This window comes from Notothenia coriiceps, unplaced genomic scaffold (assembly GCF_000735185.1).
Source record: "Notothenia coriiceps isolate Sejong01 unplaced genomic scaffold, NC01 NC01_scaffold00026424, whole genome shotgun sequence".
Lineage (NCBI taxonomy): Eukaryota > Metazoa > Chordata > Actinopteri > Perciformes > Nototheniidae > Notothenia > Notothenia coriiceps.
In genome coordinates this window covers 2,341,814-2,361,187 of record NW_011359125.1, presented here as the reverse complement: position 1 = coordinate 2,361,187, position 19,374 = coordinate 2,341,814, and the positions used below count along the sequence as shown (strand labels likewise).

General features: G+C 39.9%; 1 protein-coding gene across 1 annotated transcript in view; it reads left to right on the top strand.

Annotated features, from left to right (window-relative positions):
- The window catches only part of cast (calpastatin), a 32,924-nt gene that overhangs the window by 5,992 nt on the left and 7,558 nt on the right, over positions 1-19,374 (top strand). The window contains exons 2-11 of the mRNA XM_010784753.1: positions 11,914-11,982; positions 13,716-13,835; positions 14,120-14,224; positions 15,187-15,285; positions 15,809-15,934; positions 16,263-16,307; positions 16,391-16,480; positions 16,587-16,667; positions 18,038-18,076; positions 18,879-18,968. Of these exons, the coding sequence (XP_010783055.1) occupies positions 11,914-11,982; positions 13,716-13,835; positions 14,120-14,224; positions 15,187-15,285; positions 15,809-15,934; positions 16,263-16,307; positions 16,391-16,480; positions 16,587-16,667; positions 18,038-18,076; positions 18,879-18,968 (864 nt within the window). The remainder of the gene's footprint in view (positions 1-11,913; positions 11,983-13,715; positions 13,836-14,119; positions 14,225-15,186; positions 15,286-15,808; positions 15,935-16,262; positions 16,308-16,390; positions 16,481-16,586; positions 16,668-18,037; positions 18,077-18,878; positions 18,969-19,374) is intronic.

The window sequence follows — 19,374 nt, the reverse complement described above, 5'->3', positions numbered from 1 at the left end:
TCTCAGGTGCTAAAAATAAGATGTGGACATGCAGCAAAGAAAAAGGACAGCTATACAGTTGCACGTGGAATGAGGAAGAGAAGGAGAGTTTTATTCATTTGTCACTGTTGTTGTTGAGGATATGGAGGAACTGAAGTCACCGGTCAGCTTTCTGATAAAGAGAGTACTGTTCACCCACCGACTCTCGTACCTCCAGATTTACAACCATCTCATCTATACTCGAACGCACCATAAGTAAATAACCTCCACCTTAAATTGCATAACTACACTGTATGGCACCCCTGACAAATGTAAATAAAGACAGTCTTTGTAAAGGAATCCTCTGCTCAAGTTAGAATCGAGTTTCAACAAGCTGATTAATACACTTTACTGGCTGACCAGACAATAGAAAAACACATTGAACAAAAACACTATTGTTTGTTCTGCAAATAATACAGAATATGTGCTAGAGATTTGCTAGCTGGTCTCTAAATATATAGCAGGTATATCAGACTGGTAGACCATATAATGTACCAAACAAATAAAGGGAGAACAAATATATTTTAAAAATGCATTATTTATGCATTTTGGAGAGAAAGATTGTGATGGAAAGTAACTTTTAGGTAAATACAGGACATTCTCTTTTTTTATTGAAAGAATATTATGTTTCTGGTTAGCAATTTAAGACGCAAGAATGGTCTTGGAGTTGATTTACTACGACCAGTTAAAAGATCAAATAAAAAACGAAATTGTTTAGACAACCCCCGATGGGATCTAAGATTGCATTTTGGCCAATGCATCGTTCCACTTGCTCTCTCACAAAGTGATTACATACATGCAACCAAAGCCTGTTCACATTTGATTGGTTAAACAGAAACTAGAATCCCTCAAATACCAACATCTACTCACCTCGCGTACAGGTTCTGCTTTCATATTCATAAATCTGTCACATTTATTTTACAGTGATTACTGTCTCTCTTAAAGTAGAAGTAGTTTGGTTTGACAAGTTAATGAACCCTGGTTCCGCCTGTTATCTACAATACTGCGTGGTCTTGATGCGTTAGTGCATTTGGTGACAGGTTTATCTTTTGATAATTGAAAAGCTCCCCTTTAATAAATTCATATAGAGTACACAGATTATTTGTGTCTGCTACTGTTGTCAATCAGCTACTGTTGTCAATCAGACCTGATTCACGCCCTCTGTGACTGGATCCTGAACTTCCTGACGGGCAGACCGGGTGGGAAACATCACATCCTCCACCCTGATCCTCAACACCGGTGCCCCTCAAGGCTGCATGCTCAGCCCTCTCATCTACTCGCTGTTCACTCACGACTGCGTGGCCACACAGCTCCAACACCATCGTGAGATTTGCTGACGACACGACCATCATCGGCCAGATCACAGACGGCGACGAGACGGCGTACAGAGAGGAGGTCGGGAAACTGACATCTTGGTGCCAGGATAACAACCTCCATCTCAACGTCAGCAAAACGAAGGAGCTGATTGTGGATTACAGGAAGCAGCAGGGAGAGGGACACGCCCCCATCGCCATCAATGGGACTACGGTGGAGAGGGTCAGCAGCTTCAGGTTCCTTGGGGTCCACATCACTGAGGACCTGACATGGACTCTTCACACCACCACCATAACCAAGAAAGCTCGACAGCGGCTCTTCTTCCTCCGCAGGCTGAGGAGGTTCAACACGGATTCCAGGATACTCTGCAACGTCTACAGGTGCACCATAGAGAGTATCCTGACTGCTGCATCACGGCCTGGTACGGCAGCTGCTCCGCCCTCAATCGTGAGGCTTTACAGAGGGTGATGAAAACTGCGCAGAACATCATCAGGACGGAGCTGCCATCCATGGAGGACCTTTACTCCCAGCGGCTCAGGAAGAAATCCCTCCGGATTATAAAAAAACCCATCACCCCAGCCACAAACTGTTCAGTCTGCTGCCGTCTGGCAGGCGTTACCGCAGCATCCGGACAAGAACAACCAGATTCAGAGACAGCTTCATCCCACAGGCAATAAGACTGTTAAACAACTGAAGTGTTGAAACAATTTCATAACATTCATCTGCTACTTAGTAATTATGTATCTATTATCTAATATATCATTCCAATAACTTGTATATAGACTCGTATTGCACTATTCCACTTTTTTTAAACTATTTTTCTTTTTGTGATACTTTTTAATATAGTATATTTTAATATTGTTTTAATATTGTCTGCTTATCTGTATTATTGTGTTGCATTGTTGGAGAAGCCTGTGACCTAAGATTTTCAATGACATAATTACTCTGTAGCTATGTTAGTTTGACAATAAAGAACCTTGAACCTTGAACCTCCTTCCTCTATCTAAATTCGACCAGTTCAGTGTGTTTTCAATGTGAAATGTTTTTTTACTATGATCTCTTGCCAGGAAAGTAAACACAACCAGTCCAGAGTTATTTCCCACAGACTTAGAAAACGTACTGCCTCCCACTTATAATTTGCCTGTGAGCTCCGAGAAACAGTATCATAAATTCAGATTAGAAACCCGCTCCTTTTCCAGTTCCACATCTCTGATTGGTCCATCGCTCTAGGTGGGTGGGTCCAGTGTGTGCTTTAGATCATTAGTTGTCAACAAAGATAACCAGGGGTTACCAAGTGAGGCGTTTGGATCCAGTGCAAGCATGCATCAAACATGCCAGCTTTGTCTCACACACACAAACACTCACACAGAATCACAGACACAAAAGCAAAGGCTCTGGTGTGTTATTGGAGTCAGTTGGGGCAAAGCTGTCAAGCAAGATGTATTATGAAAGGTCCCAAAACAGCCAGAAATAGTTCTGCCAGGGAGATGCTAGGGCAGGGGTTGTGCATAAAGGTGAGGAGTTTGCCTTTTGTCCTTTTTAAAGATGTCTGCATTAAGCAATAGGGTCAGAGGAATTTAGAAACAACACTTATTTTGAAAGGAAAATACTAATCTGACAACCTTTATCTTGAATTATCCAAATGTAAGCCTTTAAACAAGTCTATTCATGTTCAGAAATGCTTCATAAAAGAAATACATGTTTTTTTTTTATGGTGCAGCCAAATTTCATTTATACGGAGCCCCTAAAGGGACATGAAAAAAAAAAAGAGAGAAAAAAAGAAGTCGGGATAACGTTTTAAGAGACAGAAAAAATATATGAGAGAAAAAATGAAGTCAGGATAACGGATTAGTTTCTCTAAAGTCAGGATAACGGATTAGTTTCTCTAAAGTCAGGATAACGGATTAGTTTCTCTAAAGTCAGGATAACGGATTAGTTTCTCTAAAGTCAGGATAACGGATTAGTTTCTCGTGCGCACGAGAAACTAATCCTTTATCCTGACTTCATTTTTTTTTTGAGAAACTTACCGATGCGCCAAGGAGGAAGTGGAACACACAGGAGACAACCATTTCATTGCAGACTGTTATGTTTACATGGGGAAATGACAGTGCATACATTATATGATATATTTCGAACTCAGAACTTAATTTTATGGACATTTCGGCCAGGGGCCGTAGAGCCATTTGTTTAAGCACCGGATTGGCAAAACAGGAGAGTCTGTAAACCAGTCTGCTTTGATCTATGAATTTAACAACAAAACTGAAAAATGTTGTTCTTTTTCTTTGTTTCTTTGATTTAAAAACAATGTTTAGCAAATGGAAAAAAAGGAGATTTTAATTAGTGATGACTTAAATCTACATTATGCTAAGAATTTTTTTTTTTCCTGCATAATTAAAGTGCAGACACAAGACACATGTGGCACACTTACAGAGCAGGCCAGTCTTATCCATGCAGCAAACACAACATAGTGATACATGAGTTCAGAGACACAGTGAGCCCACACAGCAGTTTCAGATAACATCTACACAATCCTCCATTCATTTTCATCTAAGTGTTATGAGTAACTTTAAACACAGGGGGGTGCTCTTCTCTAAAACCCTTCCCCCCCCATTTTCACATGTTTTTGATGTGGCGTGCTTTATCTGAGCAGTAGCTACAAGTTTAGGAGAACTATCAACAAATCAATCCTCTGCGTGTGTGCTTAGAGGGGACAGTTCACACTGCTAGGTTTTTTTCTTAAATTCCTTCACAACTGTAAGCCATTGTCCAGTTTCCTGTCTGGTCCTTTGTGTCTAGGGGATACTTTGTCCTGTTGTAACAACCAGAGAGAAAACATGTCTGAACTTGTATCAATGGTCACCTTGTTCATGATGCAACTGTGTCTTTCTTAAAGTTAAACATACTTGAATTTGTCTCTATTCTGGCTGTGTTTTTGCACAAAATGTGATCTAACCCCCCTCCCTCTCGTCTTTTCTTTCCACACAACACTGTTGTTAGAGTAGCTCTGCTCTAGATTCCTAAGCAGTGAGTCTATCAGACACACCCAAACTCTGCCAACAGCTCTGCTGCAGCAAATCTACTTCTGCCTCATCATCAGTGTTTCATCCTTCATCTCTTCCTCCACTAAAACTCTTCCTGCAGATATCTTAATGTAGGCCATCCTGTCTGTTATCAAACTGCAATATCCGTCCTCTCAACAGCCCAGCCTGATTATGCATGAAGTTTCCGTAAAGTAGACTTCTTTATTTTGTTCTGGCAGTCGTTGGCAGTGGGTTGGTCTCTGTGTCCTGCTGTCCAATGTGACGGAGCCTGCTCTGCTGCTTGTGGCTGGGAGGTGGAGTCAGATCAGGCTTTTTGTGCCGCTTCCATGAAGGCGGAGCAGCAAGTTTTTCCGCTTCTGGGCGTGCGTGTTTATATGTGTGTGCGTGTGCGTGTGTTTGACATACAGCGATCCACATTGGGAATATAAGGTGAAGCGTAGTTTACACAGCATCTTGTATAGAGGAGCCCGAATCACACTTATGGTATGTAACTGGACTGCGTTTACCCTTCTTTTGTCTGTTTGTGGAGGGTCTTCCTGTTTGACTGATGCCTACCGATATCATTTTGACGGCTGTGGTTACTGTCTGACAGTGACAGGCTGTTTTTTTTGTGTTGTCATCTGACAGTCATGTTGTGTCGGCGTGAGGCAGGTGATAAGGATCGATCTGGCTGCCTCTTGAATTTTGAATGCTAAGTTGAGGAATGTTGGCAGAGGAGTAGATATGACTGTGTTAGTGTTATTGTTGCTTTTATGGACCCCGAGAGCAGTGGTCTCCAAGGTAACAATGAAATAAACAGCAAATAATCATCTGCACATACTGGGGGATGATGTACCAATGTTTATTAATAGTTAATATCTCTTCAGTGTCTGACAACAAGTCTTGAAATGTGTCTTTAAACAAAAGTATCTAATGTTATCCAGACAGGAAGAAGCACTCAGAGGTTTTGCTTAAGTTAAAGTATCAATGCCACAGTTTAGAAATACTTTTGTTGTTAGTCTAAAAGTGGCAAAAGTCGTTTACCTATGACTCTGGTTTCAGAGTCATAGGTATTATATTAGTGGATTCAAAATGAGAAAAGTCTTTTGGTGTTCATCACTTTGATGTTGCAGTGTTAGGGTCTCATTTTAACTCATTTGTATACTGCTAAATACTTTCAACAATAACACATCATCATTTATTTGTTGATTTATATTTTGCCTTTATAATCTAAATCTGCACAATACCATAACTGAAGTATCAAATAAATGTAGACGGATAAAAAGTGAAATATTTGCTTGTCAATTGTAAAGAAGTATTAAGTAGCATAACATGGATATACTGTAAGGGCCTGAACATTGTGATGTGTTTTTCATCAACGTGTGAAAACTTGGTTTGATGCTTATTGATGAAGTCAGTTAGTTTGCATGTGATGGACAAATAAGAAACAATTGCTTTTAGCTTGAATTTTGTCTCTTCAATGTATGTTAGTTTGCAATACAAAACTATTACATTCAAACCAAACACAGATAAGGAAAATGTATTCGCCCTTTAGAGATTGAAGTTTAATACAGTGTGATAAACAATATTTAAAACTCCTTTTTAAAGGGCCATGGTCTTTTTTTCCCATGCCTACTTTCATGTGATCATAAATGGTATTGATGGCCTACAGGTAGCCAATTACAGTATTTGTTAAATGACATAGCTCTTGACTTTAAACAGCTGTCTGTTTGCTCTCAATCTTCCCTACTGCAATTACCCCCATGCAGCTCTTCCCTGAAACTCCAAACAGCAGCTAGTTTCAATGTCTTTCGCACTTCTGCTACACATTTTCCCATTGTAACGCAAACTTTCGCACCACTTGGCCTGAGGTGATCTCCCTTCTGACCATTCAGACGTTGTTGCCAGTTCTATTTTGAAGTCGTAGCACAAGCTAAGGAGCTGCTTCCACCCACATTCACATGTGCGTGTCTGGCTTGTTTGGGTGGGGCCCAGCATTAGTCATCAGTTTTCAATACAGGCACAAGCTACTGGCTGGATCGCTGTTGTGGGGTAAGGACTGGATATAGAGCATTGTTTCTTTTCTATAACGAAAATGTTACGCATGTCAGAAATCAAGTCCCCCAATGGTGTGATGTTACTGTATTGCCGGCATTATACCCGTCTCAAACTCCACAAGGACTAAAATGGCAAAACCTTGAGCGCACCGAGAGTTTCTGTCTGAGATGACGTGTCTAACTGAACGAATGCCAGTTTGAAATGAGCAGTGGTTTCAGATGGCGCTCTGCTGCCATCATACACACTCGAGGATCATGCGTCTATTTTGATCACGCTCTTCATGTCAGTGTCCTGTTCCTAACCCCGTCGCTCAGTGTTGTCCTCGCTGTCAAAGCTATCTGTCCATAAGCATGCAGGGTGTGTGTGTGTCCTGTGTCTCACCACAGGAGATGATATGGTCAACTCCATCCAAAAACTGTTTAGCAGATGTTCAAAACGTATCTGAGTAGCTTTCCGCCTGTCAGTCACATAAACACTTGGCTGTTTTCTGATAACTGTCACTGTTAAAACTATTGACTTCTTGCTCTATGGGTAAAGACTGCAATAGATTTATATTTTCACTCATTTTTTGGTGAAGAATTCCCATATTTTCTTATTCCAGCCTCTAAAATTTGATGGTATCCCGCAATATTTTTGGGTATTGGAGTTTTTGGTGGAACAGAGCAAAGGGTTTGCTATATTTGACGTCAAGTTTAGCTTTGTGAAGTTTTGACAGACAGTTTTCTTATTTATTTTTACATTTCATAGACATATTATATCAACAAATTGAAAGCCTTTTCTTCATACTAATTTACAATCAAAAGGCAAGCACTGCGAGGTCTGTATGAGCTCCTGGATGGAATCTGTGTCTTGTAATGGTGCTGTTGGAATATACATTATGCTCTATGTGCATCCATGTGTGTGAATGTGTGGATTCACATTTCTCATTGTACTTATTGGTTTCTGTCTATCAGCTGGGATCTTCTAATAAACAGCTGTTTACCTCCCTATAACAGAAACATGGCAGGTATCGACCCCTTCCCTTACCCCGACAAAATGTCTACCAGGTACAGCCGTGTGAGATTTCTACCGTCTGCACTCTTTGATTTTGTCTGTGTGCAGGGCTGGACAGAATAACAGGAACACCTCACAATGCTGCGTAACACAGTGACATCTCATTCTGCAATATTTAATTAACTGTCACTGTGTAGACAAAACTATAAAAGCCGCATACAGCTTGTATTTACGTCAGGATTGTATGGTGTTCCTGTTACATTGTCTACCCCGTGAAAGGCCACTCGTCTTGGTTGTTTGAGAAAAGTCCTGCAGGAATCCTCTACACAAAGTCAGGCACCACTTGGGGCTAGATTCTATTCTTGTTTTTTTGTGAAAAAAGCTATATATGAATGTGCATTAGAAATTACGTTTTGTCCAAATTCAAACGTCAGAAATGCATTATTTTTTAGCAATGACCAACTCTGACGCTAGCATAGCATTTTGACATTGCAGCAGTTGCATGGCTCACCCTCTTAGGAAGGGCTGGTTATCATAACACATTACTTATAAGTTACAAACCAAGTAAAATTGGAAAAAAAAGTAAATAACTGAAGCTTAAATAATTAATTGTAGTGAGATTTATTGCGTTGTTTAATATTGGCATGTTCTAATTCTTCTAAGCAAAATTCTTTGGCTTATTTTATCAAAGTAAAACAGTTTCTTGTGTTTCATGTTTTGTGGATGGACAGTCTGTTTTGTATAATCAGAGAGCATCTGCACGAGGAATGTAGGAATGCTGCACTTTGGAGTCACGGCATACTTTGCAAACCTCTGGGTTGGTCTCAGGTGAGTGCAGAGACTTCAGTCTGCTGACATAACAAACCCTGTCTCTAGCTTTAGACATACAGATAGAACTCTTCATGTAAAGGAGCAGATAATGAATATTAAAGCTTCTCACAGTCTAATGTTGTTGCTTGCTGTCACGTAAATACATTACTTGTAGCCTATTAATTGTATTGTGTGTGAACAATGTTGGCCAAATAAAAATACCAGCTGAACTTCATCACCTTATTTCAGACCTCATAACCATTTTCATCATGATTTAGTAATGTCATCTTGTAAACACGCTGCCCCTCCTGTCTAATTTACAATGCATTGTTTCCTTTAAAGGCCCATGAATGAAATGAGCAGCCTTTTTGTTTGCCTTTTGAAAAAGTATCTGGGTGGTTCGCTGTTTGTCTTTGTTAAACTGCATCAGCCTCACAGAGTGAAGGCAGGGTCGATGGGTGACTAGTGCCATGGTTTTAATGGGGAGGATCTTTTGTTTGTCTCTGGGTTTGAAACATTGATCTCTTCACTGATGGTAATGCAAATGTGTAGGGATGCTAATGTATGCATTTATGCTGACCTTTACAGAGTGAGCATACCATATTGAATGTGTTAAAGGGGTCAAAGAGCAAAAGATGCAGTCACGTTACCTCCTGATCAGCAAGTAAACACATGCTGCTATGGCTTTGGTTTTCCACTCTGTGTGTGGACTGCTCTCATATGACAGAAAGGCAAATTAGTCACAAAGCTTTTTGAGCAACTTCCTGAAATTTTTGCGTGTTAAAAATGTATTTTGGATAGACATTTTGAGAGCTTTCGGTGTGCCACTGTATGTAAAGTATAGAGCACAGTGATGATGTCATTCATTCGCTCACTGAAGAGTGATGTGCTTATTTCCATTGAAACATCGTGTTTAGACGAGAAGGTGACGCACTGCGGTGACCTAGATCCCTTTCATCAAATAAAATTACCTTACAAGCGCGTCTTTAATTATGCTGTATCCAAGGAGGGGTTCATCCAGGCCAACCATTATCCCTTGTTTCCGGTCTATATGCTTAGCTAAGCTAGGCTAAGCTAACCTAAGCTAAGAAAGCAAAAAGACAGTCACATTTACTCAAATGTTGAATTATTGCTTAACAACAAAAAGTTTTTTATATATAACTGTTTATATATTCAATGTAAATATTTGGGTATTGATACTCTTTGGTATTTATTTTCACTATCTCTGTAAAGGGACTAACAAAATACATTTATTATTATTATTATTATTATTATTATACTCTATTCCAGGTATTTCAGCACTGCTATCAACATTTGAGCATTACCTAGTACCACACAAACGGGCACAATTCAAAACATAACCAAACAATATTTAATGATTGTATGATACAAGTATTAGTTTCTGTTTAATTTGCAAGGTCAACCTGCAAATCACATGTGACAAATCATGCACTTTACCATCAAGCATGCAGGACAACTATGCTTCCTTTCCTTTCAGTTATTCAAGTTATTTGAGTTTAAAACAATCAACATTTCGTGCAGTGGCAGGAGCAACATGACTTCCCCTGGCAGGGGGATACCCTGGCTGCTTGTGACCTCACTTCCTCCTTTGTGCCACTTCCTCCTTATGCTCTCTTGAAACACCCTTTTTGATTGGCTTTTTTCAAATTGTCTTCACACTTTTTCTCCAAATGAATTCATCAGGTTTAAACACGCCTGTAGTTGAGGCAAAGCTAGTCAACACATTATGTGATTCATACACTTAGCTGGGTCGTGACCTTATTTGTGTGAAATGTAACACCAGTGTGTGAGGCAATCATTGAGCCGCAATCATATCAGAGGTTCCAGATTACAGATGGTTCAGCGTGGTGCAATTCTTCTATCTCTGTGGTTCTTGTTCACTCACTGTAGTCATTCTGTATTTGTGAAGCTTACTGGAATATACAGCTGGCTTTGACAGGTGTTCTCACTCACAGGCTTACAGGTGTGTAAACAGAGGATAATGATAGTTGCTTGACATCGTTTCTTGTCTCTGTAGCACCTCTCAAGAATAGTTTGAAATATACAATAAGCATCCAAACTGATGTAAAAACTAATCTAAGATTGGTGAGCAGAAGGAAAAGCAGAGCAATGTCCTCTAACTGGCTGGGTTGGATTCAACAGCATCATTGTGTTGGGTTGGAAGTATAATTTACTGCCGTATTTGTGTCCTGGTGTCAGTAGGGCGGAGGCTCTTTGTGCTTTATTCCCACCACCTGAAAGGACTGGGCTGGGCTCTGAGGCACACTGGGCTCCACCTGGAGACCGCTGACTCAAAAATACTGAACTGCACGCACTGCTGCCTTTAAAAAGGAGTTTACTTAGTACACTTTTTGTGAGTGTACAACAAAAATGCATTTCTTTCACTTAATCCTCCAAGCAGAGTACACTTTGGAGTAGTGCGTTTAGGATTTATCTTGTCATTTATCTGTATTTTTGTTGAATAGCTTTAATTTATTCAGTATTATTATTATTATTATTAAAAGAGAACATAATGTGCTCTTATTGTTACATTATAAAGATAATAACATAATTGAGTGTTTTCATTCAGTACTGTTGAGATCTTCAGATAATACATATAAAATAAAAGGGTAGACCCTGGTCCTAAATGCTTTGGTTTGGTATTGTTTTGTATAGTAACACATGCTAAATATAAAAAGAAATGATCTGCCAAAGTAGGGTGGAAAGTAAATTGTACCAGGATATTTTCAATTACATGGAGACTTAATCTGTTTCCGCTTGTCTCTAATTTAATTTGTGGCTAGAAGTAAATGGAGTTATACCAAATTGTGATTTCCTTAAAAATAAGAAGGCTTACAGAACACGTCCAAGAATACATGTATTGTAAACCGTATGTGAACTTTAACAATATTACAGAAGAATGGCTCTTTTGACATTTGGAAAAGTGACTAAGGTTAATACATCTTTTGTGCAGCATTTAAAAAAAATAAAAAAAATAAAAAAAAAATCTCCTGATTTCCTTTTATATGTGTATAACCTGAGTTCAAATACTGATTTGTGGCAGCAATTACATGACTAGGTAAATTATCAGTAGATAAAATGTATCTTTAATATGATAACCTTTGTACCTGTACAGAAAATAGCATTGTCCACAGAAACTCAAATCTTATCAAAAGCAAATATAAGCTCCACTGACACCATTACATCATTTTTGTGACACATATACTGTACAACCATGATTGGCCTCTTTAACGCCTGGTGTGAATTATCTGTGTGTTAACTTCCCATGATGTGACGTCAGCTGAAGGTTGACAGTGATTCCTGAATGATTTGTCCTTGTTACTATGGTAACCTGCAGAAAACAATAATACTCGGCCTCTTTGCTTTCTGCCGTCAAACAACATCAACACCCTTCAGTCTGGAATACGGCGATTGAATCAACCACCTCTATGGATGTATATCTTTACCTCCATCTTGTCACTGTTCCTGTGTTTATCTATCCTTTTTATAAAAGATACAGTTTGAAGCTGTTTTCCTCCTCTATTCAGAAATGAATTGCATGGAATGTTTTGTTTCACCATAAATATTTGAAGTTGTGAAACTGAGATGTTGCTCTGTGTGAGTCTTGAAATGATTATGATTTCTTCTTGTCAGATTTTAACTTATCTCCGTCTCTCTGTTTGTCTCTTTCTCTCTCTAGTCGCAGCCTAGCCGGGACACACCCAAACTGGCCGCCCAGGTCTCCACTGGGAAGCCTGCACAGTTTGAGGTATCACACATTCCTCTCTTATGCCCTTTAACCTCTTCTCGCGCCGCTTATTCTCCTTAGAGAAATGTAAACATCCTCTGTTCAATCAGCATACGGACCGACTTCTGACCTGCTCATTATCTGGACGAATTGTTAGTTCCTTTTCTGGTTCCAGCTTCATGTTTTTAGTAGTTTTAAATAGAGTGGAAGAATAAAGCTGTGCCCTAAAAGCAATACAGTAGCAAGCAAGAAACACTTTCCTTTTCCTTCTATTCAAGCCAAAGAGAGGTAACGCCCAGTTTAATCCATTCATGCTGCTCCTAAACAATGGATCAAAGTGAGTGTTGCTTTGTGTTCAATGTGCAGCTGTTAGTCATTTTCACATGTTATTTTAGTTACTAAATGTTGGCTTGAATAGAATAGATATACCTTTAATGTTTGACTTCAAAAGGCAGACATTTTTCTTAAGTTTGCATGTGCAAAATTTGCCATTTACGATGATAAATTAAAACACATTTAGTTATGAGACTCACTTTATGGAAGTGGGCTAATAAAATGATTTAAAGTATGTTAATGAGGTACTCATGAATTGTGACTATAAAGAAATTATACTTTTATTACTTCAGTACAGCTGTGAAACACAGGGCTTTCACTGAGTCCTTTTTAACTTCCTTAAGGCCAGACAGTTTGGACATGACAAATCAACAGGGCCGGCCTGAAGAGTTTTCACTCGGCCTCCAGCACTTTGACATCGTCTATTTTGGGAACTGGCTTTAGAGAAAGGCTTTGGTGGGATATTTGTAGTTTGAAAGTGGAAATAAAGTAGGTGTTGCAGTATTTAGAATAACACATTGTGAGACAATGGTAGGTTTTCAACCAAGTTATTTATAGAGTATTGTATTACTCGGGGATCAACCTTTAGCTTTAAATGACTCTCGTTAGCAGCTGACCTCTGTGCCCCCTCCATACCTCTGCTCTGCCACAGTGGGGTTCAGCTGCTCATGTATCAGTGGCAGAGTGAAGTAGTGGTGCAGTGTATTTGCATACAGTGGAGACAGCCACCATGTAGGGTGCAACTTAAAGTGGCCCTTCAGTGTTTGAATGTTGCACTTCCATAAAGACAAGAGAGTCATTTGAAGCCCCATTTTCATAATCTAAGCAGAAGAGGCAAAGATATCCTGACTTTAGTCTCCAGTATTCACCTTGTGGCCTGTTACATTTCTGGGTTTGTCTCCTAACTTCATGTTGCTAATGCTAACTAAGACATATTCAGTTTTAAAGTTGTGTCCATATAGGTTCATCCGTGTAGTATATGATTATAAGCCCATATCACAGGAAACTGATCAAATGACCATTGTTTGTCCGACTGCTATCACCAGATCCTAAATTTCCCACAATGCAACTGATAGAATAGATTAGCTTGATGCTCCCTGCCTGGAAAACATCCAATTATGTAACACATCATTAGTGTTGTGTACAAGCCCAACCCGAGATACTCCCAGATACGTTATGGCGATGTCATCAGTATTATTAATAATTAATCAGCTGCCTTTGGAGCCACAGAAAACATTAACAACCTTTCTTTACAGATATAGTATTAGTAAAATAAATAACATTGTGTGTAAAATCAGTGGATTGTCCCTTTTGACCAGTTATAGTAAGAGCAAGTGCCACAAACAAGCATGCATTGGCAAGGCAAGCATCCATTAAGCTGTGATAAAGGTAGATGATTTCCCATACGTCGTGCTTTGCAGAAGGCAGCGTCAGGATCCGCAATGCCTGGGGTTACCACAGCAACGGGTGGAGCCACTCGTAGTGGCATGACGGCGGGAGGAAGTGCTTCAGTTGGGACAGCAGGAAAAGCCAAAGCAGAGGTAGACGGGCCCTGGATGCCTAAATAAAAGTGGAGGTTTTATTTGGCTGTTTGGTGTCACATAACAAGAACCCTCCCTCTACACTTCACTGGCTTCATCTTCTTTTCATCTTTGTGAAACATTGTTTACCTCCTCTCTGTTTGCGGTAACTCTCTCACATCTTGACCGTTCTGAGGCTGAACACTTGCTGTCTCACATTAATGAGCTCTCATATCATCATGCTTGGGAATGACTGAATAACTCTCCCATGACTTTCTTTTAAACCTGTGATCCTTGGTTTGTAGACTAACACTATGGCAGCTACTGTTATTGACATGTCGTCCGCTGGGTCTACCTTTGTTGACCTGACATCAGCTGGGGCGAGGGCTGCTCCTAAAGAGATGCCTAAGGTAATGGTGTCCTCTGATCTGTGCTTTACTCTTTATTTACATTACTGCTGATCATTTGACTGATATATTTTCTACCAATTGGGTAGCATGCAGGTATACTATATAAAAGTGTAGCAAGCTTAATAGTGTGATTGGTTTCAGATTTGTAATATCTTGTAAACACACTTGGTTGTTGGGAAACTCCGACATACACAATGTGTCTGCTTAAATCCAGCCTTTGTAAATCCACGTGATACACATGATTATCAAGAAACCTGTGATTGCTTATTGTTACGATTGTTGCAAGGGATCCCCATAAGGGACATAGAAAACAAATCTAGTGATACATTTTCTCTCTTGTGTTTATGACTTCAGAAAAGGTGAGAAACGTTTTGCAGGGATTTTCACTCTTTATTTTCTTTGTCTGTGAAAACAACTTTAGACTGATAAATGTCCTTCTTTTCCTTTTGTTGGGATCATTGTGTGTTTGGTGTTGTAATACTCATTTTGGCCACAATAGGCTAAAGTGCATCCCTACTTTTCCTCTTTTCTTAAATATTAGATAGATAGATCATAAATCCGATTATTATCGAATTATTTTGGTGCCTCTCAGAGCTTCAATATAAATACAAGACTAAACAGCTGACTCTCACTTTTCTGATATTAAATTATTAGAGTGATTTTCGGAGTGTGGAAAAAGGTCAGCAGTGCTGTAAAATATGTGTTTATTTTATATAGTCTAAACCATGAAAAAGCACAATAATTTAACCAATAACATTGATCAATGGTCAGATTATTCTCAGCAACTTTGCTCTAGTTGGACTAAATTGGCACTCTGACCAGAGATCAATGTGCATTTCTCCAGCTCTGTTTCCACTAACATGTCTTCCATACTTCTTGTAAATATGTTACAGGGTTTATATTTATTAGTGCTGTGAATCTGTCTTGTGTTTTTGAGTAATCATTTGGCGACATGTTTGTAGACTGCTGCCGTCTCCCAAGTCAAAGCTACGGTTCCCTTTCCTGCCGCTGGCCTCACTGCAGTGACCAAACCTAAAGAGTCTCCCAAAGGCTCAGCTAAGGTAGACTCCACTGCTCCTCAGACTCTGTAACCTGACTGCCTGGAGGTTTACTTTCAAAGCTTTCCTTCTGCAACATCTTCTCTGTGGGGCGATCTTATCAGGTTTTTGTTCCTGTCTTTACCTGGGAACACTCTGGCTTTGGATATTACTCACTTTTGGAGTTTCTTTCTTTTTACCATCCAAAAAGGACATTTGTTCATTCCTTCTGCAGTCCTTTGCTCAGCATGCATACACTTGTTATTGTATTTGAAAAGAATGCACACCTGCCCACTTGCAACACCAAACGAACACAGTTTGTTGTCTTGTCCTCTCGCTCTACTTCATTGCACAACTCTTGTTGAAACTTCTGAACTAATGTCTCTCATCAAAATGCTGAAGGACTTCTGCTGGAGACAGTCCATCGCTGTCCTCTGTTTTATTTGTTTCTTTGGGGATATATTCAACTTTGTGCATATACAGTCGATCTATAGTTTTACATCACATGTACTTGGCTTATAATAGATTGAAATGTATTGTATTTTAGAGTGCAACTGCTACCACAACAGTCAAGGCCGAGGTGCCTAAAGTTGATACGGCTAGACCATCAAAGCCAACTGCAACGGCTGGAAATGTGTCTGTGCAGGGGAAGAAAGAAGTGACAGAAATTAAGGTAGACGATCCTGGATAAACTTTGGTGGAAGCTATCTGAGTTTTAGTTGGTGTATTTTCTGTCAGTGCAATATTAGTGGATATGTTGTATTCAATATTTTCATGGTGGTCTGACAGAATAGACTTCACAGCCTTGTGAGTTTTTTCATTGGTGTCAAACTTTGGGATTTCTTTTCTTTCTGGACTATATTATCATGAGGAAAAGTGACGTTTCATCTGTTTGCAATAACTTACTCCTGCAGTTGAGTCTCCATTAAGCTACCAATGTCTGTGTGTTGCGTGCTTCATTTTGTTTCCATCTGTGTACTGATTCTCAATCTTCACTGTAGGTGCAGGTGGAGATTCCTCCGGCACCAGCTAAAGGAGCCAAAGAGGTAGATACTTACTGACGCAGTATGAGGTTGATTTGAAAAGCATGGTGCTTGCTGCAGTGTGCTGAATTGTGTTGCATGTGCAGGTTGATCCATTCGATGCCCTGGCCAACATACTGCCATCAGTTGGTCCTGCACCCGTCCTGCCTGTATACACAGGGCCAGAGGTCGTGGAGGTATAGCTCATGTCTATGTGTGTGTGTATAATCTGAGCAGGTATATGATAACACAAAGCTGCAGCATGGCTCTGCTTTGAGTATAACTGTGTTGCATGTGTCACAGCATAACGTCATCTCCGAGACGGGTCTGAAATGCGGAGAAAGAGACAGCACGCTGCCTCCAGGCTACAGATTTGATGATATGGTCAGTTGTCCCATCCTCTTCATCACGTCTTCTGGTTTACTAATAAGCTTGTGGAGTGTTTTTGTTGTCCCATTGACAGACCTCACTGACGTACTGATTATCTAGACTAGAGTAATGGAGACAATGCTGTAAGCAGCCAAACAGAACTCAAATCCCCTTGATTGAATCGGGCAGAGATGATAAGGGTCAAACATTGTACATTTTTGGTTACGAAATATGCATTATGCACTTTCAAAAAACTATCAAGAAATCAGAGATGGTATCAAAAGTCTGTTTCATAATCTGGTTTACTCATTCTAAAATGAAAAAGTTCCAGGTCTCCCTCTGAGTATCTCATCTACAGTTTGAGAAATATCTTTGCAATTTCCCCCATCAACACATCAGAGCAGATTGGGATTTTATTGGATGGAGTCTTAAAGAGATGGGTGCTAAAAACTGAGCATTTCAGGCAGAGGGGTGTGGGGGAAACTTCTGAAGCAATTGGAGTCAGGACTCGGAGAGACACGAGGAGAGCTGGAGCTTTGATGGCAAACACTAACGGTTCATTTGGAGCTTCGGCCGGAGAATTCACAAAACATGTCACGGGCCACGGTTTGACCACACGGTTGAGATGCCACAATCAGTTCTGAAGAACTCTTCTGTAGTTCGAGGTGTTAACTAGTTCAGAGTGTAATAATCAACATTCTTCATCAGCGAGACTAAACAAATATGGACCCTGAACCTAATTGGAGCTCTCGTCCATAGAAAAGAATGTGTGCCAGGGAACCTACCTACTGTCCCTGAACAATAAACTATCTCATGTCAGCTTGTGCTCGGTCATAATGTGCCCCAGCTGCGCCTCCTTAAAAGAGATAGCAGCAATACCCAAGGCCGTAGACCTATGCCATGGGAAAGGAGACAGTGAAAAGAGAAAATGATGAGCCGTGTCAAATGTCGAATACCTAAGTAAAGTATTCCCTAACAGAGGGTGAATACAGCTATATATGGACGGTAAAAGGAAAATAATGAGCTTTTTGATTATTATAGCATGTTGATATGTTCAAAATACAAGTTTGAACCTCAAAATAAACATAATATTATACCTTTTAAATACATTTGATTTATTTTACCTTATTTTATCTAGCCAACGAAAGTCATTTAACATATTGGCAAACGTGTTGTATTTTCAATTTAAATGATATTCGGCCCTAGAGGCCGAGATTTAAAATACTGATCACCTAAAATCAAAACAATCTGAGGATCATTTGATCATTTCAGAGGATTTATTTGTTTGGAGAACTGAACCTTTAAGTCAGTGAATATTGACTCCCGGATTGTCAGAATTTACATTTTTATCTTGCAATCTAATATGAATTCTGTTTTTCCTCTAGCATCCAGTTCCTGCAGATGACAAGCCAAAGGATGTTCCTGTAAGTGAATCTTTTCTAACTCATATTTAGTGGAGTCACAACGTCCTGCATTACGCACATTTTGTTACAGATCAGACATAGACTCATGTAAACTTCTCCAACATATCTAAGCAAATGAGTATACACTTAAGTTGCACATACATTCAGGAAGCTCTGTTTCCACTGTATGATCTCCTGGTTCCTCTAGAGTGGGGAATGTTACATTGAATGGCGGGTGTTGTCTCAGCAAACAGCTCAGACCCACCTTCTCTTTTCAAGCTCGTTGATTCTTGTCCGACCAAACCCAAACACGCACGACAGCTCACACACTGATACATCTGTCACACACTTTGATATCCGCCCATGTGGAGGTTACTATTTACACACTATCAACACACCCAGTCTTGCATCACAGCGTACTCCCACTTTGCATCTCATATTGCCAGAGGCTTCTTTAGCTGTGTGTTTCATGATCAGTTCTCAGCAAGATACTTTCCTCCAATGTGAGTTTTGTTTTTAGTTTCAATGTTTCTCATATTTGATGCTAAATCGAAACAGTTGTATGTATCACAAGTGGGTTTTTCATTATTTTAATCTCCATGGAATGCAAAGGGTGTGTCTGTACTTTTCCTTCCCACTCTGTTGGTCTGGTTTTTATTATTTTTGCTCTTTTGTTTGCATTTGACTTGGCGAGTCATGCCCTCTAGTGGAGGATCATGTGGCTGTGATAGAATAACATTTGGAGCTATTCCACTATTTTAAAGAATCTTGCCGGTATTGTGTTGTTCTTTGGTTGTGATGCATTGTCTGTTTTCCATTTTAGAAACCACTGAGCACGGACGAGGCCCTGGACTCTCTTTCATTTGGATTTGCGTCAGCCGCTCCAGCTGCACCCAAGAAGCAAGAGGTCAGAGTCTTTAAACACGTAGCACTCAGCTGCTAGTCCATTCTCCACCTTTACACCTCGTTGCCTAAATGGCAAAAGTCTGAAACTAAAATTCCCAGTTTGCCATGTCTGCTGTGGACAGTATCAATTGAAGACTTTGTGCTTTTTAGGCAGTCCAACAAATTGCTCTTTTCTTAATGATATATGCCTAAATAATATGGAGGCGTGTGGCGCAGTGGATAGAGCCTTGGTGTTGGGATCAGGGTTCAAACCCCACTGCATTTAGCATGTCGTTGTGTCCCTGGGTCCCCAGATTGCTCCTGTGGGGATTGTCCACAGTATTGAGTAATTGAGAATACTCAATTACTCAATACTGTGGACAATCCCAAGTCGCTTTGGATAAAAGCGTCTAACGAGTAACATGTAATGTAAT